General features: G+C 48.0%; 1 protein-coding gene across 4 annotated transcripts in view; it reads left to right on the top strand.

Moving 5' to 3' along the window:
- Positions 1-25,696, top strand: part of NRDC (nardilysin convertase) — a 2,107,381-nt gene that overhangs the window by 666,972 nt on the left and 1,414,713 nt on the right. For all 4 annotated transcript variants that reach the window (XM_086952436.1, XM_086952435.1, XM_086952433.1 and 1 more), the window contains 2 exons: positions 23,017-23,075; positions 23,163-23,217. In XM_086952436.1, coding sequence (XP_086808562.1) covers positions 23,017-23,075; positions 23,163-23,217 — 114 coding nt within the window. The remainder of the gene's footprint in view (positions 1-23,016; positions 23,076-23,162; positions 23,218-25,696) is intronic.

The raw sequence follows: 25,696 nt of genomic DNA, 5'->3' as shown, positions 1-25,696 counted from the left end.
GGACATAGCACCCTATCATGTTGGTATTAGGAAGGCTGCAGATCTGCTAGACTTGACCTTGCCCACAGTTGAGTACAAGCCCAACATTCTTACAGAAGTTTTGCATTCGCCTTCTTCAATTGTGGAGCCTACACTCCCTTTTACGGATGCATTGACTGAGCCAATAAAGGAGGTATGGAAGAGACCTCTGTCTGCGCCTGCGGTTTCCAGGTCGGTGGCAAGGCGTTACAGGGTGGCCCCTGAGGACCCTGAATTTCTTTCCTCGCATCCTGCACCGGAAAGTCTGGTGGTGCAGGCCGCCTGTTCCAGCAGGGCGGAGGGCTCTTTCCCTCAAGTGCCGGCAGACAAAGACTCTAAGAAATTGGACCAGTCTGCTAAGAAGATTTTCTCCTAGAGTAGCATGGCCTTGAAATCCACCAATGCTACTTGCCTATTGGGAAGGTATGTTCATGCGTTAATGGACTCTGTGAAACAACTTTCATCTAAGCTTCCAGAGGACGATAGGAAAAATTTTAACGAGGTGATCTCTGATACTCAGGCTGCAGCTCGTATGGTTATACAGAGTGGTATGGACACGGTGGACTCTGTTGCCAGGATAATGGGCTCTACTGTTGCAACAAGGAGGGCCGCATGGCTTAAGTCCTCCGATTTTTCATCTGATGTTCAGTCAACCTTGTTAGACTTGCCATTTGATGGGACAGGCCTCTTTGGTAAGAAGGCTGACGTAGCTCTGGAGAGGTTCAAAGACAGCCGGGCTACGGCGAGGTCTTTGGGCCTTCAGACAAGGGGCTCTGCGGCTAGGAAGTTCAGGGGTTTTGGCAGATCCAATTTTCGTTCCTACAGCCAAGGTCAGCAGCAGCAGCAGCAGCGACAGAATCCTCTGTATAAAACCTACAGGGGAAAGCAAAGGGGCCGTGGTCGTGGACGCCAGGCCTCCTCCTCCTCCACTTCCTCTAATAATCAACCCCCTCCCTCTGCAGCAAAGCAGCCCTAGATCCGCCATTCTGGATCATGTGGATCCGGTGGGGGACCGGCTTACTCATTTTCTACGGGATTGGGAATCGGTTACATCAGATCTTTGGGTTCTCAATCTCGTAGAAAATGGGTATGCTCTCCCTTTCCAGGAGTTCCCTCCCAATTACCCTCCTTGCCAGGGTTTTTGTTCGGAGGACCACCTAGTTCGCCTGCAGGAAGAAGTCCTGGCTTTGTTCAAGAAAGGTGCGATAGAGGTGGTCCCAGAGCAGGAGAGGGGTCAGGGGTGCTACTCCCGGTATTTCCTGATTCCCAAGAAGGATGGCAGGTTACGTCCAATCCTGGACCTCAGGATTTTGAATCTCTATCTCAGGCAGGAGAAATTCAAAATTTTTGCGCAGGTTCTTCAAGCGCTGTTGGAAGAAGACTGGATGGTGTCGATCGACTTGCAGGATGCGTATTTTCACATCCCGATCCTGAAGTCGCACAGGAAGTATCTCCGTTTTACGGTGGGTTCGCAACACTACCAGTTTGCGGTCCTTCCGTTTGGACTTACTACTGCGCCTCGAGTTTTCACCAAGGTGATGGCAGTGGTGGCGGCACATCTCAGGAGGTCGGGGATTCCTGTATTCCCGTATCTGGACGACTGGCTGATCAAAGCGGAGTCGCCCGAGAAGGTGCTTCATCACCTGCAAGAGACATCGCAGCTGTTGTTCAGGTTGGGTTTTTCGATAAACGTGCCCAAATCTCACCTTGTGTCCTCCCAGCGCAACCTGTTCATAGGTGCGGTACTGGACACTACTGTATGTCGTGCATTCCCTCCGCCTCAAAGGATTCACGACATTCAGGAAATGATTCCTTTATTTCACAATGGAGCGGTTGTTCCGGTCCCGAAGGTCCTTCGCCTGCTCGGTCTGATGGCTTCTTGCATTCTCCTGGTCAACCATGCACGCTGGCACATGAGGGCACTCCAGTGGTGCCTCCGCAGGTAGTGGTATCAGCACAACGGAGATCTCGGGGAGTCAATGAAGATCTCCAGAGAAAATGCAGCGGATCTGTCTTGGTGGGGCGTGGAAGGCAATCTGTCACAAGGGAAGCCTTTTCATCTACCTCCATCGGTGGCCACAGTGATAACGGATGCATCCACTCTAGGGTGGGGTGCTCATCTGGGGGATCTGGAGGTCAAGGGTCTTTGGTCTCCGGAGGAAAGGTTGCTTCACATCAACCTTCTAGAATTGCGGGCCATACGTCTGGCGCTCAAGGCCTTCCTCCCTTCCCTTCGCGGTCGGTCGGTCCAGGTCCTGACGGACAACACGACCGCGATGTGGTACATCAACAAGCAGGGAGGAGTAGGGTCGTGGTGTCTTTGCAAAGAGGCTCTGCGTCTCTGGTCCTGGGTTCAGGACCACCAGATTTGTCTGATGGCGAATCATCTGGCCGGAGTCCTGAACGTACGTGCGGACATTCTCAGTCGGCAGTTCTCTGCCGACCACGAGTGGAGGCTTCACCCGGATGTTGTTCGCTTCATCTTTCAGATGTGGGGGACTCCTCGGGTGGATCTGTTCGCCACTTGCGAGAATGCTCACTGCCCGTCATTCTGCAGTCTCCAGTATCCGATGCAAGGAGCTTTGGGGGACGCGTTTCAGTTGAGCTGGGGAGGTCAGCTCCTTTACGCGTTTCCTCCCATACCCTTGATTCCTCGGGTTCTGAGGAAGATTCGCCAAGACCGGGCCCAAGTCATATTGGTCGCCCCGGATTGGCCGAGAAGGGTGTGGTACACAGATCTTCTCCACCTCTCCTCTCACCCGCCGCTCCGTCTCCCTCTCAGGGCAGACCTCCTCTCTCAGATGGAGGGGCAGGTTCTACACCCCCACCTCCAGACATTACACCTTCATGCCTGGAGATTGAACGGGGCAATCTGAATTCTTTCTCTCTCCCTCACGATGTGGTGGATGTCATTCTTTCTGCCAGGCGCGACTCCACCAAGTCCATCTGTTCGTATAGGTGGTCTAAGTTTGTATCTTGGTGTAGGGAGAGGGATGTTGACCCGTTAAAGGCTCATTTGTCTGATATCTTGTTGTTTGCTCTTTCTCTGGCACGGCAAGGGTTTGCTGTTGCCACTGTCAAAGGTTACCTTTCGGCCTTATCTGCATTTCTCTGTTTGCCGGATCAGCCCTCTCTTTTTAAATCTCCTGTGGTTTTGAGGTTTTTGAAGGGACTCACTAATAGGTTCCCTCCTTCTCCCTTCATTGTGCCTCATTGGGACTTGAATCTTGTGTTAACCTATCTGATGGGTTCGCCGTTTGAACCCTTACACAAGTGTCCAATGAGGCTTCTTTCTTTTAAGACGGTCTTCTTAGTTGCAATTACCTCGGCAAGGAGGGTAAGTGAGCTTCAGGCTCTTAGTTCCAAGCCCCTGTTTTTGTCCATCCATGCTGAAAGAATGGTTCTCAGGACCAGGGCTGCTTTTCTGCCTAAGGTGGTTACTCCCTTCCACCTAGGTCAATCCATTACCCTTCCTACCTTTTATCCTCCCCCACACCCTTCCAAGGAGGAGGAGAGGCTTCATCGCCTGGACCCGAAGAGAGCGGTTAGCTTCTATCTTGATAGGACTAAAGACTATCGAATAGACGATCAGCTCTTCGTGGGTTTTGCTGGCTGCAAGAAGGGCAGAGCGGTGCACAAGCGCACACTTTCCAGATGGATTATCCTGTGCATCAAGATTTGCTACTCTCTGGCGGGTAAGGACCCTCCTGAGGGTATTAGAGCTCATTCAACTAGAGCGAAGTCTGCTACTTCTGCATTGTCTAGAGGTGTTCCTGTTGAGGACATTTGCAGGGCCGCGACTTGGGCCTCCCTCCACACTTTTGCGAAGCACTACTGCTTGGATGCTGAGGTGAGGAGGGACGGCCACTTTGCACGCTCTGTTCTCCAAGATTTCCTGGTGTAGCAGAGTGGACACCCTCCTCCGGGAGTGAGGGACTGCTGTGGGACTCTATTCACAAGGTGAGGAATCCACACGGCAGATGTATCTATCAGAAGAACAAGTTACTTACCTTCGGTAACGCTTTTTCTGGTAGATACAATATCTGCCTGTGGATTCCTCACTGACCCACCCGCCTCCCCGTTGTCCACTCTGCTATACCTGGGTTTATGTGCAAATGTAATTATGGTTTTGTATATCTGATTTTGTATAGTTTTGCACTTTAATTGCTTTTGATTTGCATGTACTGTGTACATTGTGTGCGGGGGACACTCAATGATATTTATTATCAATTTCTCAAATTCAAAAGTATCACAATACATATACATTTATAATGATTTAATGTATTATTGTACATATTATGATTTAAATTGGTCGAAAACGTTATCTCTTTAAGTTGTTTGCGAGCCAAAGAATGTCTAAACACATCACGAGGGTAGTTTTTGCCCTCTTGTTTTTTTTTTAAACGCACAAGCACTTTATTGATCGCCATTTCTCCTATGTTGCATAGAGAAGCAGTAAGCATTTGCACTTTACAATATGTCTGCCGCTATTTTCACGTACTGTTTGGCTTAGTCCTCTTTCTATTGTTGTTAAGAGTTGGAGTTTAAATGGCGATTTTTTACAATGCACAATTGACACTGAGGAAGCCGTTTCACGGCGAAACGCGTTTGTCTTTTGATGGGGTGACGGGGGTCTGTCAATAAACTGAAGAAAACATCCAGCTCAGAGTGCCGTCTGCTTTCTTGGATGCGAGCGAGCGTGTAGCGATATATATATATATATATATATATATATATATGTACTCGTTGGTCCGTCCGGGTGCCTCGAAGACACGGAAAAAAGGGCGGAACTGACGTCATCACGCCGACGTGGGCCTTATATGGAGTCGGTGTCGTCAGACGGAGTCGCGCGCGATGCCGTGCTCCTATGCCGTGCTCCTATGACGTCGTCCATGCCGGCGTGCTACGAAGAATTTTCCGAACGTTGCTGGCGCAAGGGGGATATTCACAAGGTGAGGAATCCACAGGCAGATATTGTATCTACCAGAAAAAGCGTTACCGAAGGTAAGTAACTTGTTCAGTAGGCTGATGCTATGCATTGATTATGCAGAACTAACACAGCTAATATGTGCATGTTTATATTTTACAATGTCCAGAGCTTAGAAATTACATCAAAGGTCTTTGTAGGAGAGTAGGGTCTGCAATCCTATGATCACCCAGATTTTTTGCTTTTGTTTCACTGGTTTACGACTTTCTCTGGCTGTGGGCCTGCTAATCAGACCCACAGCCTGGCTGTTCTCTTTCTAAATTACGATATGTACCCTAGGTGCATTTACCAATTGGTACTGGGCCACCTTATCAGACCCTGTAACTCAGGGCATAGGTGTACCCAGGGCCGCCAGGGGCTGCAGCATGTATTATGCCACCCTTGGCTGGCCTCCTAAATTTGACACAACTGGCTGCATGACAGCTGGGGCGAAGTCGTGTAATCACCCTTTGCTTTAGATATAGTAGCCATATATCTAACCATACAATGGACACCCGAGTTCCTATCAGTCACTCCTATGGCAGGCCTTGACAATCCTGAAGGCAGAGTGCATGGGCTCGTGTGAACTGTGTTCTGGCCCGAGCCGAGCCGGTTGCAGCTTGCGGAGAAAAGACCCAATGGCTGTTCCATGATAACGCGTACCACATCGGTAACTTCGGTGTCGCGTTATCAAGACATGTCGAGTAAGGTGTCATACGAATCGGGGTGCTGCCCTCTCACCAACCCTGGCGACGAGGTTAGCATCCCGCCCTTCTAGAGGGACACGACATGTACGTAACTGTGAACCCCGGTTAAAGTTAACGAAAGCCTCAGCTCCACAAAATGGATGCTGCCACCACAGACACGAGTCTGACCTCCTGCTGCTGGGAGTCCTTCCAGCGAGGAGCGCTTGGACAAAGGGTTTCCTGTCGAGGGCGGTGTTCGCACCGTCCCAGACAGGGTTTGTGTATTCTGGGTAGGTAGGGCTTTTGCAAGAAGGTGACTGCGGAGTGGCACCCCGGTGCTCACTACGCATCTGCCGGTTAGAACCAGTTCCAGGGGCGACAGCCCTGGCCTGGGGAAAGTCTGGCAGGGGAGAGGGGTGTAACTACCCCCTTCCTGGTCCCACCCTTAGGGCAGGACCTAGTCATGTACCCACCCCTTTCTTTAGGATAAAGGCCGGAGCGGGGACCCTTCCAAATTAGATCATCTTTGAATCAAGAATACTTTCTACGAAAGGACTTCAAGACTCTTCTCAAGATTTCTCCCTTGTGGCTAAGGAGTAGTCACCCTGCATCAGCGGGCACCATCTAAGAACTCTGCGGTTTGCTGTAAGTCCTTCCTCAAGGAATCCGACGGCCCAGCTCGACGAGAACCGGCTTCCCTGGCACCTCTGACCTCTACCCACGTCATCAGCTCAGCTGTGATCTGTGGGTGCGACGAGACCTCGAGGGACCGGCCATCATCAGAACCTGCACGCTCTTAAAACCAGCACGACCATCGAGGTAACTCTCTGGTGAGTGCTCTGGGGTCCGAGAAGCCCCGACCCTGAGCCGCTCCAGCACCGAAGTGCAGTCTCCCAGCATCTCCACGATCTGCGTGGGGCCCTTCTGCTCGCTGCTCAGCACGTTGTCTGGTCACTAGCCGCTGGCTTGTGCCCTTCTGTGACGACATCCGAGAACCATCACTGCTGGTCTGGTCGCTCCAGACTGGCCCTTGCTTCCATCTTTGCGAGAAGCACCCCGGACCCTCCTGGTCCAACCAAGACGCCATCTTAGGCCCACCACGTGGCCCTGAGATCTGCCAAGGCTTGTTGCCCCATCCTGGGCCCAGCGACGCCGACAGCACCATCCTTCGTGGGACAGCTCGCACCTCCACCGTGGTCGCCGACAACGCCTCCTGGTCCGTGAGACTGTAGAGCCTAGCGTCGCCCACTCACCTGGTCGAGGTGACGGCCAACCGGTGCCTTCCTGGTACCCTCTGACTACTGGCTAGTAGTACGAACTTGGTCCCCTCTGCTTTCAGGTTTCATCAATCTCTGATCCAGGCTTGGATCCCTACGAACTATTCATCACTGGTCGCCGGCCAGCAACTCCTTTTCTTCCGGCTCCTGGCTCGTCAGCGAAGACCCCGACGCCTGTAAGACTTGTGCAGCCGCAGCCCTCGTGGCTAGGTAACTCGGCATTTCGGTGCCTGCATAGCCTCCTTACTCTAGGGTCCCGAGTCCCTCGCTTCCGACTTGCCTTAACCTTTCCGTGTCCTCGGACACTTGTTTAAACGTGCACTTGAAGTATTTGCTAAAGAGATTTGGTTGTGCTTAGTACCCTGTCCTCATAAAGAGTACAGGGCTGTTGTGATTCTTAATAAATATACTGTTTATTTTCATAACACTTGTGTGGTGTCCTTTCACTGGGTGTTCAAGGGGTACATGTGTGGTAAACAGCTAGCTTAACGCGCCCTCTCGAGTCTTTAGCCTTAGACTGCTCGGATCCACGCTACTAGGATAGCTGGTCTATAGGTTGACTTGCAACCAAACACCATAAGGGTCGTTGGAACGATACATAGCGGTCGCTAGAATAGCGAACGTTGCATATCGGGCCAACTTCTCACAGTCTTAACATGCAGAAAATATCTACATATTCATTTGTTTCTATAATTTATGCTAATTTATAGACCATATACCCTGCAGTGCTCATGAATTACTCTTCTAACTGGTAAATGTGGCGATAACCACAATTGCAGAGATATGGTGGGTGATATCCTTATTAATTTCAAAGGAGAAAAATAAACAATGAAAGCACATTTTGCATTAAAATACTTCCTTTTGAAAACTAATCTAATTTTTAATAAGTTAAGATGCTTTCGCCTGTGGGCCTATTACATATATATTTTTGTGAAAACAGACCCACTGAGCTTTGGTTTCTAGTCACCTTGTCAAACTTGCTCATGAGCATGTCTTATTGTAGTAAGAGAGACATAACTGAGGGCATGTTAAGTTGTAGAAGTCTATTTCATATTCCTTGTTACGTTTTATTTGTTTTTGCTAATACAATTGTTACATTTTAATCCTTCTGAAACAGTATATCATGATGAAATGTTGACAGTATCTGTACGCTTTCATAACAACCATTGACTGTACACATTCACTGTAGTGTGACCCACAAACCACACCTTCCCCTACCGCTGAGCTCAAAAGGCCACCCAATCAGGCAATTGCCCAAATAAGAGCCCTTTGACCTGGAGTAATCGGGCTGCTACATTTTGTGTCCAAGGAGACTAAATCTGCTGGTGTTTTGTTGGACAATCTCTAGCCCAATAGACTGCCTTTCTGCTAATGCTCTTCTATCCATTCCTTACTTCCTCTCGCCAAAGGTCAGCAGAGCTGCTTTTTGCCAATTCTTTATATCACTTTTGGCAAATGAGCAATCTATTCCACTGGTAAATGTGAACTTCGGCCTCACTCCCAGCTGTCTATGATCCCCAGCAATGCTACCTTATGGTCTATCATAAAGCTGTACTGTTACTCTCTAGATGTGTGTGTCAGTATAAGGCAATGACAGTGCATTCCCATTTAACATGTAGGTAAGTGCCCTCTATTCTTGCAGCACCTACACACAGCCAATGGGCCCTGCCCATCTGCCGCAACATAACATACTCAATGTAAATATTTAAACTGTAGGAGTCAGTCTGTCCGATGTTACCAGAAGCGTGGGGGCATTTTTAGCTTAGTCCAGTCATCACCATCTAAAACACTGGAATTATTTACCTATGTGTGTCAGAAAAGGAAATAGAAAGGGTCAAGGGATTTGACTATCAGTGACCTGTAGATTTGTAATACCCCTTTCTACCTGAGGTGTTCCATAGTTATCTTGGTTTCCAGATAGTGAAACCTAAGCACTGCCTTTAAATAGTCATCATAGATGTTTACTCAGAAATTACCCTCTGTGATGTACGCTTCTGTATGATAAATCTGCACCCACCCCTAATGACTTTGAAGTGGAGGTCTCCCAGGAGGGGGAACAGCCACAGAGAACCATTCCAAAGCAGAGGGGCCTCCGCGTCATCGAGTAGACTATTTTTCCCAGTTCACCTTCAATCCAGGCAAACTGCCAAAGGTCTCAAGTTATTCCACGATTTGTCTCTGCATCCTGCATGCATATCGACTGGTTATCAGCATAGAGTGAAATAATATTACATGATTCTCCATTTGGGAATCCCCGTTCTCTGCCTACCTGTCTGAGTTGAGCAGCCAATGGCTCAATTGCTTGAAAGAAGAGGAGAGGCGAAATGGGCCAGCACAGTTTGGTTCCTCAATAGATCTCATGCGGCTCTGAGATCAACCGACCTGTGTGTGCTCGTGCAATGGCAGGGTGTAGAGCACCTCTAACCATTTTTGGAATGTATCCACAAGATCAAAGTGGCATAAGACCCTATGCAAATATCGCCAGCTAAGAGAATCAGATGCTTTCTCTATGTCAACGGTTAGTAACAGTTGCAGTAAGCCAATATTTTAAGGCTGTTTCAATTACCTTAAATAGGCGTCACATGTTCTGTGATGTATTGCTGCCCGGGCCAAAGCCTCTTTGATCCATTTGAATGCGGTGTGGCATATGAGGTAGCAGCCTATTTGCAAGTATTATATTAAGAATCTTGAACTCAATATTTTGAATGGGGAGGGGTCTGTATGGCAAAAGATTTTCAGGACATCAAGGTGTTTACCAGATTTCAGAAGGGCCGTTATGAGAGCCTCACAGTTTGAAAGGGAAATGATTCCACTTTGAAGGGCCTCGTTATTCAATACTACTAGTTTGGGGTATAAATGGTCTGACAATGTCACATACAATTCTACAGGGAGGCCATCTGCTCCTATTTTCCTCGTGCCATCTTCAGTCAATATTCTATACATTTCTCTTCAGTCTAGCAGATCGTTTCTGTTTTTTATCATCAGTTTGTACTGCCCCATGCAAAGTTCCTACACTGGTAGCAGTTCATTAAGATCTCAAAACAACTTTTCATGTAGTAGTCCTGTATTTTGTTCCAGTGAATGGCTAAGTGTTTTTGCTAATAGCAGATACAATGCTACTGTGGATCCTCATCAGGTGTGTTTGTTGTTCCTGGTGTTGAGCCATGACTTTAAGCCTTGCAGTAACTGCGCTTCAATGAACCTGAAGGCCTTCAGTGAAGCAAGGTGAAACTAGGCCACCAGGCATAAGGAAACTCTTCGCCGGGTCCTTTCCATGTCACCCTCCGCATCCAGGGTTTGATGTTGGGCCCCTTCTAGGAACCGCTCCAGAAGCCGGTCTTTGTCGCACTTCAGGTCCTCAGGCAAGCGAAACAAACACATGAAATCAAAGCAGATTCTGCTCTTTCATGCCTCCATCTCTTGTTCCGACTCCCCTCCTTCCTGCGCAATGACCGATTCTAGGCTAGTTGGCCCTAATGCCAATATAACCAATGCCAGAGGAGGGGGCCCAATTTTTCCCTCTGATGCCAGTCTGGACTCAACTGAAGTCGTGCCTGAATCGCCCGAAGTGCCACTCCCCTAATTCATTTTTTCAACACTCCCAGCACTCCCTTTTTGAGGATCGATTTTCTCACATTTGAGACATTAAAGATGTTGGGTGTGAAACCCCTGGGTCTATGTTCTGCGGTGATATATGGGATGGTCCGAGACATTTGTCCATAGTTGCCAGTCAACAAGGAGCATTCCCTGTTGGGAGAAGTGTGAAGTCATTGTGGTAGGTGGTGTAGCTGTGGTGCTAAACCCCAGTGTTCATTTTAAGAATCCTTAGTTTCAGTCTTAGCATAGCATCATCTCATATCATGGAGACTAGTATACCATCTACTTCTTTGAATGTACTGCATTACCGCAAACACATCATTACTTGCAACACACAGAACCATTGGGGTAATTTCACCACCTTGATGAATGCTGCAGAACCCATCATTGACAATGGTAGGTTAACTCTAAACGAGAGAGTTTTACATATGCCTTCCATAACCTTAGGAATACTTGGGGGGGTTATGTTTTCCTCTGTGTATGTGCTGGATGGATTCCTAGCTATTTCAGAGCTGTGTGTTACCACAACATCCCCAAGTCTGGTAGGTAGTATTGCACGAAATGGGAATAAGTTGATTCTTCCTTTTATAGAAACATGTTCCCTGGTTTTGTTTAATTTACATTTTACCGAACTTCAGTAGTGCAATGCTCTACAGCCTGACTTCAAATTTTGACATATTTGCTACAAGCAGTTAACAGACACTTTACAGTACTTATGGATGGTGACTTGTGTACTTGTTTATTGGTTCAGTGTTCCAAGTAGGAGGTAGGCCTGTTATTCATTAAGTTATAGCTGCACTGGTATTGATCAGTATCAAGTTAAAATCCCTAAAAAGGGATGATCGGGCATTGGCTGAATACATAATTATATCCTAATGACTCTCTGGTAATAATTGAGCAGGCAGTAAGGGTTCACTACCCTTGAGGCCCCTTCCCATTCTTGGTACCTGCTGTTCTTGATATCACTTGTGTATGGTAAATCACCAAAATCACTAAAAAATAGGTCTCTTTCTGCCCTTAAACAGTCCCCAAATGAAAGTGGTTTTCAGCATTACCTTCAACGATATTTTGCTGTTTGTCATCTTCACTAACCTCCCTTAGGAATTTTGTCTTGATGCACTTCAGGCGGAGGATCTAGTGCTGTTTTGTCTTAAAGTCTTCTGTGTGTTTTGGCAATAGTCCCTGTTTACAGACTTTCATTCTGCTTCTGGACTTTGTCAATTCTCATATTAACTTCATTCGCCTCTTTAAGCTGTCCAATTTTGAGGAATGTTTTTAAAACCTTTATATCTGAAAGAAACAGTTAGTTATAGATTCCTTACCTTAGAATAACCCCCAGGCGTCAGACTGGATCCGGAAAGTTTTTTTGTCAGCAATATCCCTGCGCTTCAGAAGGTGGCAATCGGTCGACTCCACTTTCGTCATCAGCATCGTGGTCGCCGGGATGACGTTGCGGTAGCTACATAGACGCCGATCTCGCGCGCTGATGTTAGTTCTTTCTTTTTGCGCGCCAGCAAACTCCGACCCAGAGAGAGCGGTACCTCCAGTCACTTTTTGACAGATTTATTCTCTCGACTTTTGTTGACATTGTTTTTGAGCCCATCGACTCCTGGTGCATGACGGATGCCCGGCTTCAAGACTTGCAGTTCCTGTAACCGACTGATGTCGGTGACTGATCCGCACTGCGTGTGCCTCTACTGCCTGGAACGTTACCACTACCCCAAGTCGTGCTCCGGCTGCCGGACCATGGCCTGAAGTCTTTGCAGAAGCGGTCCTGAAAGCTACTCGAGGCCCAGCAGTCGGCTCCGCGTCGCTCGAGGTCCCGGTCGTGTATGAGGTCGAGGGATCGGTCGCGCAGCCACAACCATTCTTCATCTCCAAGTCTTCGTACTCGGGTCAGGTAAGTCAAAGCACAAAAAGAAGTCGAAGTTGCATCGTCGCTCACAGACTTCTTCCCGTCCGTCGGCCGACACGAGTGATGCCGGTGGTGCCCCTCCCGCGGCTCCGCGTGCGGAGCCCGAAGGGTCGGCTCCAGGTTTCTCGACCCTTCCTGGAACCAGGAGCGACCCCTGCCCAGCTTAGTCAGTTTTACGAAATGATGCACACCATCTTTGGCCAGCCGGACTCCTCTGGTGCGCCTTTGGGCCCCGTGGACTCAGCTGGGGGGCCTGGGCCTTCTACGCCAGCGGCTTTGGCCTTTGCACATAAGGGTCCCTGTGGATCCAGGCCTGAACCGGATCGGCGCTGGTTGGCCCTGTTATGCCTCCCCCAGCACCACGTCTGCAGCCGGCGTCGGCTGTGTAGCCAGCCGACTTCGAACCTGGCCTCCACCCTGGGGTAGACATGCAGCCGGACTGGCGCCAATGGGGCCTTTTGTGCCCCAGTTCTACCCTGGCTCTTTGAGACCAGATTGGCAGCCAGGGGAGGATGAGTAGGACTGGGAGGGGTCTGGGAACCCTTTAACTTACCAGTTAGGTTATGACCGGGACTGGAGATAGGAACTGGGGGAAGCCAGTGGCCTGCATACCTCCCCAGACTTTGGCATGCTGTCTCCTCCTACTGTGGCTATGGAGGAGGGAGCGACATACGTAGTGGTGTTGCATACGGCGGCTGAGGCCGCAACCTCGAGCTACCTACGGTGGAAGTCAGGACTAACCTGCTGACAGAGGTGCTTCAACCGGCAGTGAGCTCTTCGGAGCACCTGCTACAGTTTAATGAAGCCCTCACGGATGTCCTTTTGGGCTCCTGGTCTAGGCCCAAAACAGGGGCATTTGTGGACAGGATGATTGCCCGACGCCACTGCCCGGCCCCTGGCAACCCCACTTTTCTCTCCCAACACCCCACATCTGATAGCTTGGTGGTCCAAGACTCCACGTCCACAGGGAATCCAAAAGGCTGGACCACCTTGGGAAGAAAATGTTTTCTTCCTCCAGCTTGTGACTGTGGTTGGTAAACACTAAATGTCTATTGGCCCGTTACACCCAATCTGTGTGGGATACGGTAGCGCAGGTGCTGCCCCAGTGCCCGTAGGAGGGCTGGGCCGTGCTCTCCTGTGTAGTCGCGAAGGGGAGACATGCAGCGAAGTTTACCATCCGCTGTGGGCTAAATACCGCCGACTCACTAGGCAGGATGATTTCCACGTCGGTAGCCCTTCGACGCTACGCCTGTTAGAGTTCGACTGGATTATCGGGAGATGTCCTATCCACTCTTGTGGACATGCCCTTTAATGTCCGTCTCCTTTTTGGCGACAAGACACAAAACGCGCTAGAGCACTTTAAGGACTCTTGAGCTATGGCCAGGTCCTTGGGCCTCTCCACCACCCGCCCTGCGCAGTCTGCCTTTCGTGGCTACTGAAGGGGTGCCCCACCATGTTCCCTCCAGGGCCACAGGCCGGTGCAAGCTGTTCATCCCCAGCGGGCCTGGGATGTAGGAACCACCACTGTGGTTCTGGGGGCCAGCGGTTGGGCCAGTCCACCACCACCCCCTTTGCATCAGACTCCAAACCCTCCTACTCCAACCTTTCAGGCCCATTACTAGCCAGTGCGTGGCAGGATTCACCATCACCTCCCCCACTGGCATACCATCACGCCAGACAGGTGGGTGCTGCAGATAGTCCGTAGGGGCTGCTCCCACCCCTTTGAGACTACCTCCCCGTCATGCCTCCTCAGTACCATCGAATGTCGGGGGATCATCTGACCCTTCTCCAACAGGAAGTTCCGGCTCTCTTGGCCAAGGGAGCCATCAAACAAGATCCTGCCCCAGAAGTAGGTCGTAGTTGCTATTCGCACTACTTTCTGGTGCCGAAGAAGCACAAGGGCCTGTGTCCTATCTTGGATCTCGGGAATGTCAACCACTTCCTCCGGAAGGAGAAGTTAAAAATGTTGACCCTGGCTCAGGTCATGTCTGCTCTTGACCCTGGAGACTGGATGGTAGCGTTGAACTTGCAGGAAGCTTATTTTCACATCCCCGTCCTGCCGTCCCACCGGCTTTGCCTGCGATTCACGGTAGGCCACAATCATTTTCAGTTTACCGTGCTCCCCTTTGGATTTACCAGCGCCCCTCGGTGTTCACGAAAGTGATGGCGGTGGTCAAAGCTCATCTGCGGTTCCAGTCTTCCCCTATCTCAACGACTGGTTGTTGAAGGCGGACTCGCCCCAGGCAGTCTTCTCCCGCCTCCAGACTACGGCGGACCTCCTGCATTCGCTGGGATTCTCCATCAACGTGCCAAAGTCACATATGACTCCCTCTCAGAAGCTCCTCTTCATCTGAGCTGTTCTGGATACAGCGCAGTTTTGGGTCGACCCTCCCGAACAGCCAGTCTGGTATATTCTGGCTATGATTCCGATCTTTCAGCCTCTATACCGGGTTTCGGTCAGAATGAACATCTGGCTACTGGGCCTGATGGCCTCCTGCATCCTGCTGGTGGATCATGCCAGATAGCATATGCGGCTCTGCAGTGGGACCTGAAGTTCTAGTGGGCACAGCATCAGGGGAACCTGTCAGAGTGCGTCCAGATCTCGGAGGGCACTGCAAGCCAACTGCAGTGGTGGCTCACGAACCAGGATTGGGTCGACTGCAGATCCCTCTCCCTTCCCCAACCAGAGTTCACAGTGGTGATTGATGCATCACTTCTGGGATGGGGCGGCCAGATGGGGGCGGTGAAGACAAGTTAATTACAAATGTCTCCATTAAATATGCCCTTGATGCTGCAGACGCTGCAGCTAGATCTGTTAACACGAGTGTCTTACTCCGTAGACATGCGCGGTTACGCATTTCCAGATTTAAACAGGAAGTTCAAACAACAATTTTAAATCAATAGTTTGATCAGGAACACCTCTTTGGGCCAGCTGTAGACACAGCTCTAGAAAAAATGGAAAATTACACTGACCCTGCTAAATCTATGGGAGCATTACAGTTTGACTACACAAGGGTCCTTTTGTTGCTCTTTCTATAGGGGTGGATCCAAAAATATTCCCACAGAGGCTACTACTTCCTCCTATAAAACCCCTAAACAAACATCCCCAACAGAGGAAATTTTAGGGGTGTGTACAGAGGAAACAATAGCAAAGGGAGAGCTCTGGGTAAGTACAACCGAACCTCCCTCACTACCAAACAATGACTTCCCTCCGCTTCCTGCAGACCATTCCACTCCGGTCGGAGGAAGACTAACACAGTTCCTACTTGTCTGGAACAACATCACCACAGACAGGTGGGTGAGGCAAATTATCTAGTATGGTTACTGCCTGGAACTCTCCTCTACCCCATCTCACATACCCAGACAACGGCCAATGCCCACAGAACATCTTACGCGTCTAAAGCAGGCAGTTCGATCTCTTACAAAAACACGCAATAGAACCAGTGCCTCCACATAATCAAGGTACAGGGATTTTCCCCTTTACTTTTTCATTCCAAAGAAGGACGGTACTCTCAGGTCAATACTAGACCTCAGGCCCTTAAACCTGTATATAAAATCCGACCACTTCCACATGGTCACTCTGCAACAAGTTTTTCCACTGCTGCAACATAGCGATTTCCTTGCCACCTTAGATCTCAAGGATGCCTTCTTTCACATTCCTATTCGCTCTGTTCCTAGGAAATACCTACGGTTTGTAGTGGATGGTCAACACTACCAGTTCAAAGTTCTTCCATTCGGAGTGACAACTGCGCCCAGAGTTTTTACAAAATGCCTTGCAGTGGTAGCAGCCCACTTAAGAAGACAACACATTCATGCTCTTCCTTACCTGGACGACTACCTCATAATAGCCAAGTCAGACATAGATTGTCTACAACAAACACACAAGACAATCCAACTGCTGCACGACTTAGGGTTTGCAATAAACCTTGCCAAGTCACATCTTCAACCGTTCCACACCCAACAGTATCTAGGTGCAACAATAGATAGTTTCAAGGCACTAGCATTTCTCAATCCTGCCAGGATAGGCACTATGCTAGCTCTCATAACAAAATGTCAACCACAAAAGTCACTACCAGCTAGTTTTTATACAGCTCATAGGGATGATGGCCTCTTGTATCTTAATGGTCCGCTACGCAAGACTCCAAATGCGTCCATTACAAGAATGTTTGGCACATCAGTGGAACCAGTCCCAGTGTCAGCTTACAGATCTGGTGTTGGTAGACAGCCGCACACATCGCTCTCTGCAGTGATGGAACGCGCAAAATCTTTCCAGAGGGCGCCCGTTCCTGGACCCTGTTCCACAGATAGTGCTAACAGCGGACGCATTGCTCACTGGCTGAGGAGCTCATCTCTTAACTCATACCATTCAGGGTATATGGACCCCTCAAAAGAAACTCCTTGACATCAATCATCTGAAGTTACCGGCCATATTTCTCGCTCTCAAGTCATTTCAGGTACACCTCGAAGGCAAAGTTGTCCTCGTCCAGACAGACCACATGACCGCAATGTACTACATACAAAAACAGGGTGGGACACAATCCATACAGCTTTCACAACTAGCACAAAGCATATGGAGAAGGGCCATTCCTCAAAAGATCTACATCTTCACAGAGCATCTACCTGGGACACATAATCAGATAGCGGATCTGCTCAGTTGTTAGTTACAACAAAATCACGAGTGGTAACTTCATCCCAAAGTTATTCATCCCTTTTTTCAAATGTGGGGTCATCCAGACATAAATCTGTTTGCCACACACTTAAACACAAAATGCTCAACCTTTGCCTCCAGGTATCTACATTCACTGTCCAAGGGCAATGCGATATGGATGAACTGGTCAGGCAGATTTGTGTACGCTTTTCTGCCTCTCCCACTCATTCCGCTACTAGTCCGCAAGCTGAAACAACAGTCTCCAACTTGGGCCCGGCAATCATGGTTCACAACACAACTGGAACACCAAAAGTTACACCTTTCCCCAAGGCTTCTCACACAGAACCATGGAGACATAATGCATTCAGATCCAGCTCAACTGAACCTAGCGATCTGGCTCCTGAAGTCTTAGAATTTGAATATGTCAACCTCTCACCAGACTGCATGAATGTTATTAAGGAGGCTAGACGTCCTGTTATGCAGCTAAATGGAAAAGATTTGTGATTTACTACAATAACAATATAATGAATCCATTAGATGCTTCCATTCAAAACATTATTTGTTATCTCTTGCATCTACAAAGATGTAATCTAGCATACACATCCATAAGATTACATCTTGCTGCCATAGCAGCTTACCTCCAAAACAGACAACAGTTGTCATTGTTTAGGGTTCCTGCCACTAAGCATTTATGGACGGTCTCAAAAGGATAATTCCTCCCAGAATTCCATCCTCTCCAATCTGGAATCTAAACATTGTCCTTACCAGGCTCATGGGTCCCCCATTTGAACCTTTACTCAAATGTGCGTTACAATTTATCACATGGAAAGTAGCCTTTCTTGTGGCCATCACATCTCTCAGGAGAGTTAGTGAACTCCAGTCATTAACCATACAAGAACCATTTTTGCAAATACATCACAACAAAGTGGTTCTTGGGACAAATCCTAAATTCCTACCTAAAGTAGTCTCTCCATTTCACCTTAACCATTCGGTTGAGGTCCCAGTCTTCTACCCTCAACCAGACTCAGTAGCAAAACGGGCTCTTCATACACTTGACGTTAAAAGAGCTATTCTTTACTACATTGACAGAACAAAAAGTTTCAGAAAAACTAAACGACCTTTTGTAGTTTTCTCACCACCACATAAGGGCAATCCTTTATCAAAAACTGGAATTGCAAGGTGGATTGTTAGAACCATTCAAATCTGCTATCACAAAGCAAAGCGTACATTATCAATACCCCCTAGAGCGCGTTACACACGCAAAATAGAGGCATGTATGGCATTCTTGGGCATTATCCCCACAGATAACATTTGTAAAGTAGCAACATGGTCTATGTTAGAAATGGGATCCCTGGCTGGCCAGGGCTTGCGCCAAAGTCAGTCGGAGACCACCACTCCTAAGTCAGGGCAAGGGAGTTACACGCCAAGATAACCCCTGCTCACCCTCTAGGTAACGTGGCGCGAGCAGCAAGGCTAAACTTGGAGGCGATGTGATTTAAGTTTTGCGCAGGCACCCCAGCAACAACACCCAAGGCCCACCACAAAGGAAACTCCACACACGGTTATATATAAAAATAGGCTTTGTATTATACCAAAACACATTAGATAAAACACACACTTTACAATGTGCCAACAGGCACGGGCAGAATTTACAAGAGATATGTACAAGACAGGGCCACATGGACCACTGTCAGGAATCAGCACTTTTATAATTTAGAATACAATACTTGTAGGCCTAGAACTTAAAACATAGAGCCTAACGGACAGTACCTCCCGTCCTGGTTGCGCGGGATAATGCGAGTGATCTCCTTAGTAAACTTGAGGGGGCGGCCGGCTAGCTACAAGCGTTTGTCTGGGGTGACCAATGTGTGCGGCTCAGAGGAGGAGGGGGAGGCAGGATGCAGGCGACCCAGCGAAGCTCAGGGGAGAGCGACGCAGCTCGAGGCTTGGACGGGCTGCCGGGCACGAGCTGCCGAGGGGAGTGAGCGAGGCACACTTCAGCGAGGCCCCAGGGAGATCAGACAAGTCCCAGCAATTTGTCAGGGAAGACACAATAGAGTCCACTGGTCCTGGGACTCTGGTCAGGGGGCGAGCTCAGTATCAAGCCCTTGGAGATGGTTAAACACCAAATCATCATGTAGCACACAACCAGTAACTACTGGTACCAGGTAGGCACCACCTATGCAACCCTAACCACTTTAGGATAATATTACACAGGGAACCTGGGCTTCACTAGCAACACCTGTACTAGCAAGAAAACAACCACCTAAGTATCACAATACATTTAGAGGTGTAGGCATATCACACATGATGTATCACAACACATTCAGAGGTGTAGGGAACAAGGCACATGATGCACAAACACATATTCAGAGGTGTAGCACAGAACACTTTGCAGGAATCACATTAGCACAGAACTTACATCAAAAGTCCAGGGTCCAGGTTGCGCCACTGCGCCAAAACCTAAACGTAGCAGCTGCCCACAAAGTGCTGGGCAGCTGTAGAGGATGATGAGGGGCATCGTGGGAGCCTCGCAGGCTCTGAGGAATAAAACACCAAATGGGAGAGCCTCTCTGGCTCGAGGACAAAGATACTAGGGCTGAGCCTCTCAGGGCTCGAGAAACAAATATGCCCCCTTGAGCCTAGTGGGCTTTTCAGCAATGCAGCCAACGTTGGAGCCTCTCAGGGCTCGAGGACAATGTGCCGGGGCTGAGCCTTGCAGCAAGAGTAGGCCGGCGGGGCAGAGGAGACTGGTGCGCCAGACCCGGTGAGTGAATGGCAGGAGAGGAGGGGCGTCGAGGCACATTGCCGGTGCCCGCCCCTCCCCTCCAGTGCAAGCGCCTGAGTGCCCGGAGGCCCGCGGGGCCTCCCCTGATGCAGAGTCCCCTGAGAAGGACTCCGCCTACCACCAAATTGCTCTCAAGCCCCGAGAGGCTCTGGTGCCAGTTTGTTCATGAGCCCGAGAAGGCTCCAAGTCGGCCCACGTGTTTCTCGAGCCCCGAGAGACCCCGCCGCTAGAGGTCAAGGGAAAGCGCTCCCAAGCGCTCAGTACACAAAAAACAGCAAAGTCCTCAAGGAGTCCAGGTGCTCAGCAGTCCAGGGGCTGGGCAGGGCCCAGGGAGGCAAGCCTTCAGTTGGGAACAAGAACATTTCCATGGGGTCACAGCCCCTCTTTTATACACCTTTTCCCTTTGTCTTCAGGTGCAGGGTGGGGGAGAACCAGTCGCAGCTGGTTTTGGAGCACTGTTTACCTCAGCCACCCTTTCCATTCACCAGGCAGGCTAGGGTCATCAGTCGCACCACAGGGGGCGGAGCCAGCATTGTGTGGGAAAAGCTCAGCCCTATTCAGGACACAGGTGCAGCCCCTCCCTCACATCAGCATGCTAATCTCTCCATTCACCACCGGGACAGACCCACACAGACTTCCTGGAGCCAGGCTTGCCAGCCAGCTCCAGCCAATCACACTCCAGCACCCTCACAGCACACGTACAGCCATGTCTAGAAGTGGCACTTCCACACTAGACACATACATGCCACATACATCATTGCGAAGCATTCAATCACACGAGTTTGCGCATACCAAACTCGAGCATGCACACCTAACGCATCAAGAACTACCGGGGACCCAGACATTCCCCATGCATTCCTATGGGAAGGCAGGCCAATCTCACACACGCACTCAGGGAGCGCATGCACTTTACACGGCGTCACAGTGTCAAAGTGCACAAAGACCAGAAATCACTATAATTATTTATTAACACCAGGCAAAAAGTTCAGGGGTGAACCTGCCAGAAGGGCCAAGTTCAACAGCCTACACCACACACATTCACTAAACATTACTGTGTGGATGTGCAAGCTAAACAACAAGCTAGTACAGGCCAAGCTGTACTAAAAACACTGTTTCAAACTACTGCAACTGATATAGGAAGCCACCGCTAAGGCACAACTGCTGTATAGTCTATGCTACAGTATACAATCTACAGCTCATATTCCACAGACGGAAAATGCTACTTACCAGTATGCATCTGTTCTTGGCATGTAGTGCTGTAAATTCGTTAACGCCCACCCTCTCCCCGGATATCTGTGTCTGTTGCAGTAATATCTTACTTGGATACATTACACATGGACATCTTTCTGTTTCTATTTCTATTTCAACTCCATCGTCACCCTTATGGCGAAAACAATCTGGAGATAGTCTATGCCCATGCGCTCTACTAACCAAACGAGTCGCCGCCTATTTCGTGACTGCAAAACTTCTACAATAACAAAGTGAAAACATCCGAGCCCAACGCCAGATGGCGATCTAATGCTACAGTATACGAATCTACAGCTCTACATGCCAAGAACAGATGCATACTGCTAAATAGAATTTTCCTTAGGGTGCTTCTAAATCGTTACCTGGGCTGTTACTGGGGAAAGTGAATGCATGTTGCAAAGAACATTCCTTCTTTGGCATTGCATCTGAAAAATAAAATCACTCTACCTGCTGGTCCTGGCAAGAATTTCCTCTATTGGCATCTACACTTGCCTGCTTGTAGTTGCCGGAACAGCTCCTTACGATCACTGAGCTGTCAGCCCATAGTTTGTGTGACTCCACCCTGTCCCAACAACGGGCAGCTCAGTGAGCACTGGGTGCATACTCTAGCATTTCAGGGCACTCCAACTACCCCAGGAATTGCAGTTTGTATTTCATAACTGTAATGTGGACAAGTGCCGTTGGTAAAAGCTGACCAGTCATTTGCGCTTTGTGAAACCATAAAAGCTGATCATTATTTGGGTCATTTAATACTGGTTACTGTTTTGGGCTATTAATTCTTGTTATTCTGTGGACTATTAACGCGGGTTTTAACAACTGCTTCTTCGTGGGCTGGTAATGAATGTTAATGTTTGTGACACAAAGCAAATTACTGTCTGGAGCTATTAATGGTCATTACTGTGTAGGGCCACTGATGTTCCTTAGTATTTGGAACCATTAATATGAAGCGTAATGCTTGTATTGTGGGGCCACCGTGGTGGGTTACTGTGTGGAGCATTATGTGAGGGTGTTAAAGCTGGTTACAGTATGGTGCTGTTAATGTGGGTTACAATATTAGGCCATTAATATTATTTACAGTGTGGGAGCCCAATAAAGTTGGTTATCGTTTTTAGGCCATTGCAGTTGGTTACTGTGAGTGGTCATTAAAGTTGTTTAATGAGTAAGGTCATTGAAGCTGCTTACTGTGCAGGTCCATTTAAGCTGGGTACCGAGATGGATTAATACAAATTTACCATATGTGGCCATTAAAGCATATACTAAGTAAGGTGTAATACCGAAGGACATTAATGCATATAGTATATAGAATAAGGGTGTCCAAGATGAAACCAGGAGAGCCAGCTTCATGGCTCAGGATAGTGAGTGCTAAAATAGATTTGCATATAATGAAACTTATTGGAACTAATCCACATAGTCAGAGGTTATCCGGAAAAGTTCACATTGATTCCACCCTCCGCGACCTATACTGGACAACCCTGGTTTAAATCACTGCTAAATGTTATAGCCTGACCCACAGATCCATTATGCTATCTTAGGGCAAAGACACTTTACTGTCTGGAATAATTGATACTACTTACTGTATGAATGCATGGACACAAGCTGCGTATTCTCCAGCCACACACTCCTCCAAGGCCTTCTAAGAGGATGCCCCACAGAGTAAGAGACATACTGGCACAGGTGAATGAATATACATAGCATGTCTATACTTGTTTTTGTTTTTAGCTAAACCTTTCTCTAAAATCCATGCTTCGTTTGGGGAAGGTTAAACCCATTGGATTTGCAAATGATGCTATGTTTGCACATATTTGATGCATTTGATATTTGATTTTAATTATCAGAATACTGTACTTTAATAAAAATTCATACTTTCCCTTAGGTTACTCACATAGTGTTCCAGTATTTGAAAATGTTACAGCAGATGGGCCCTCAACAAAGGTAACATTACTTCGTAAAGTTAACGTTTGTGCTTTTAAGTGGAATAATTCGTTTCTGATTCAATTAATTAGATTTTCCTTTTTGCAGAATATTTGAAGAAATTCAAAAAATTGAAGCAAATGAATTTCATTACCAGGAAGAGGTAAATTATGGTTTATTTAAAGTAATGTATGCTGTTTTATTCTAATTGCAGTCCAACAAGAAATGTGCTATAAAATGAAAAAGAAATTGAAAATGCACTCAAATGAGTAATAGTCAGTGTTATTAACAAAGTATGTCAGAATTTGCAATAAGAGATTCAAAGTCAAGTGGGCATGTCAGTGTGGGTGGGTGCTCATTTCATATACTAATGCAAAAACAACAGGCATACACTCTTGCCTCAAATGAAAATGTTTGTTTACAGTAAGTATATGAACTTCAGTATACCGGAATGATGTTCTTGCGGAGTTATACCATAGGTGTCTCCTGGGGAACAAATATGTTTCTTTACTGTGCTCCCAAGCTCTAACATTTTAGCAGTTAAAGTTGCTTTTTGATCTCTGCACGGCAGTCCTCTTCACTTTCCTTGCTCTCCTTTGCTCCAGTTATCACTATTTGTAGATGTCAAAATAAGGAAGACTCGGGAGCGTAGGCCCTTGACACAGTAAATGTGTGGCTCAGGAGCTACTGGTAGCTGACCAGCACCCTTGAAGTAACTCTCCAAAATTAAGTTCAGTCCAGTACTCATTCAGATGGTTTATGCACATAAAGAAGACTGCACTGTTCATCTCAAGACCCATTAAGTGGCAGCCAGCCAAACTTCTAGCATTGCCTCATGCTAACACACAACCACTCACTGTTGGCCTAAGAGACCTGGAACATGCCCATCTGTATCTACCCTCAATTTAGCAAAGTCACAAGGAGCCTGGATGTATTGTAGGCCCCACTTTCTCAGTCACACTGTGTGTGAACAGTCAGCAACAACAGAAGAGTGCCAGAAGTAGCCAGAGAATGAGATTAGGTGTCCGCCTGCAGGAGCAAGAGCAAAAGTGTGTGAGTTGGGTGCCTGATCAGCCCAGGTGCTGAAGAGCGTTGGGTCTAGATCCAGAGCAGAGATCCACTCCGAGGCTCTTTGTGCATTCATCTGTGTGTGTCTATCCAGGTGTGAACTTTTATTTGTATATCTGTCTGCATCTGTGTTTGAAATTGATAAAGTTATCCAGTATTGGGGAATCTTTCATAGATTCACATACTTGAATCATTCCCCGTCTTCGAAGTGGGAGTCCTACGGTAATATAAATAATGTAATAATTTAAAACCTTCCCTAGGCGATCATGGAGGCAACCATGAGTTTAATAGCCTATCCATCTCCTCTTCCAAAAAAGGACCAAACTTAAATACAAACAATCATTAACCAGCACACTCCCAAGAGAGACTGAATCCCTCAGATTTTCACTGCGTGAAGTGAGTCTCCCTGAGCTCTGCTCAGTTCTTCAAAATTTCTCAGTTAAGTGTAATTTCATTCTGGATATCATAATGTCTGACAAGTAAGAACTATTTCTCCACTCTAAATCATGTAGGAAGAAGAGGGTTCATAATGATGATGCCACAAGAATTGCAACTATTGCATCTATCCTCACCATGAGGCAAAACAATGCAAAATTTGCCATACTTTTTTATCTAAGACTCTTAGCGATAGAGTGGGCAGACTTTTGTTGTGGCTGAAGAAAACACAGGAAGTGTCTGCTCCTCTAAATCTCATAAGAGGCCCATGTCGCCTGAGATTCAGTCTGAAGAGGTCAAGAAACACCCTAAAACCTCTCATCAGACCAAAGAGCTCAAAAAAAGGAGAAAGAACCTGAAGTCCCTTCAGAGCTAGCCTTGTCACATCATTCTGGCACTTTTGAAGCTAAGCTGGAATCTGCCAACTCGTTGGGGCCTTCCAGGCATTAATCCAGCCACAGATCCCTCTCGGCGTCCGGTTTACCGTTGACGCCTGGTTCTTCAACGACGATGACTACTCTCTTGTCGTCGAGACCGTCAACGGCACCTACAACATCAACGGGGCCATCAACGCCCCATACCCTGGACACTAGCTTTACTGTCTACCAAGATCTCAGCGACGAGGTTGCCACTGTAGACGCCCGCAGCGACGACGACACCATCATTGTCAACAACGGCTCCACCAACGACGAAGTCTCCACTGTCGATGAGCACACCAAGAACGGCATCAACGATGTTGCCGTCAACTAGAAAATCAGGGTCACCGACGGTCCCATCGTCGATGGATCCTTCAATGCCGCTCCCTTCGACACTGCAAATACAGTCCACACCATCCACATTGTCCAAAACATCTCTGCGGCCTGATTTCCAATAGACATGCAGGATTTCACTTTACTCCAAAGCCACCTTCTGGATACATAGGAAACAGATGGTGATGGTCCCTTATGGGCTGCTCATAGTCCTTCTGAACTCCAGGTCAAGTGTCAGGAGGAAGATGAAGACTATTATGACGAGGAGCAGTACTACCAACACCACTATCTAGCTCCTCCTAAACAATACCTGTATTTCAGATATTATGTTGATCCATCAAGGCAGGAACCTGCTCAATTACCTTCCTCTTTATTGCAAGATTTACAGGC

Source organism: Lissotriton vulgaris, chromosome 1_1, assembly GCF_964263255.1.
Source record: "Lissotriton vulgaris chromosome 1_1, aLisVul1.2, whole genome shotgun sequence".
Taxonomy (NCBI): Eukaryota; Metazoa; Chordata; class Amphibia; order Caudata; family Salamandridae; genus Lissotriton; species Lissotriton vulgaris.
Note: the sequence above shows the minus strand (reverse complement) of the source record. Positions and strands in the feature narration are given on the sequence as shown.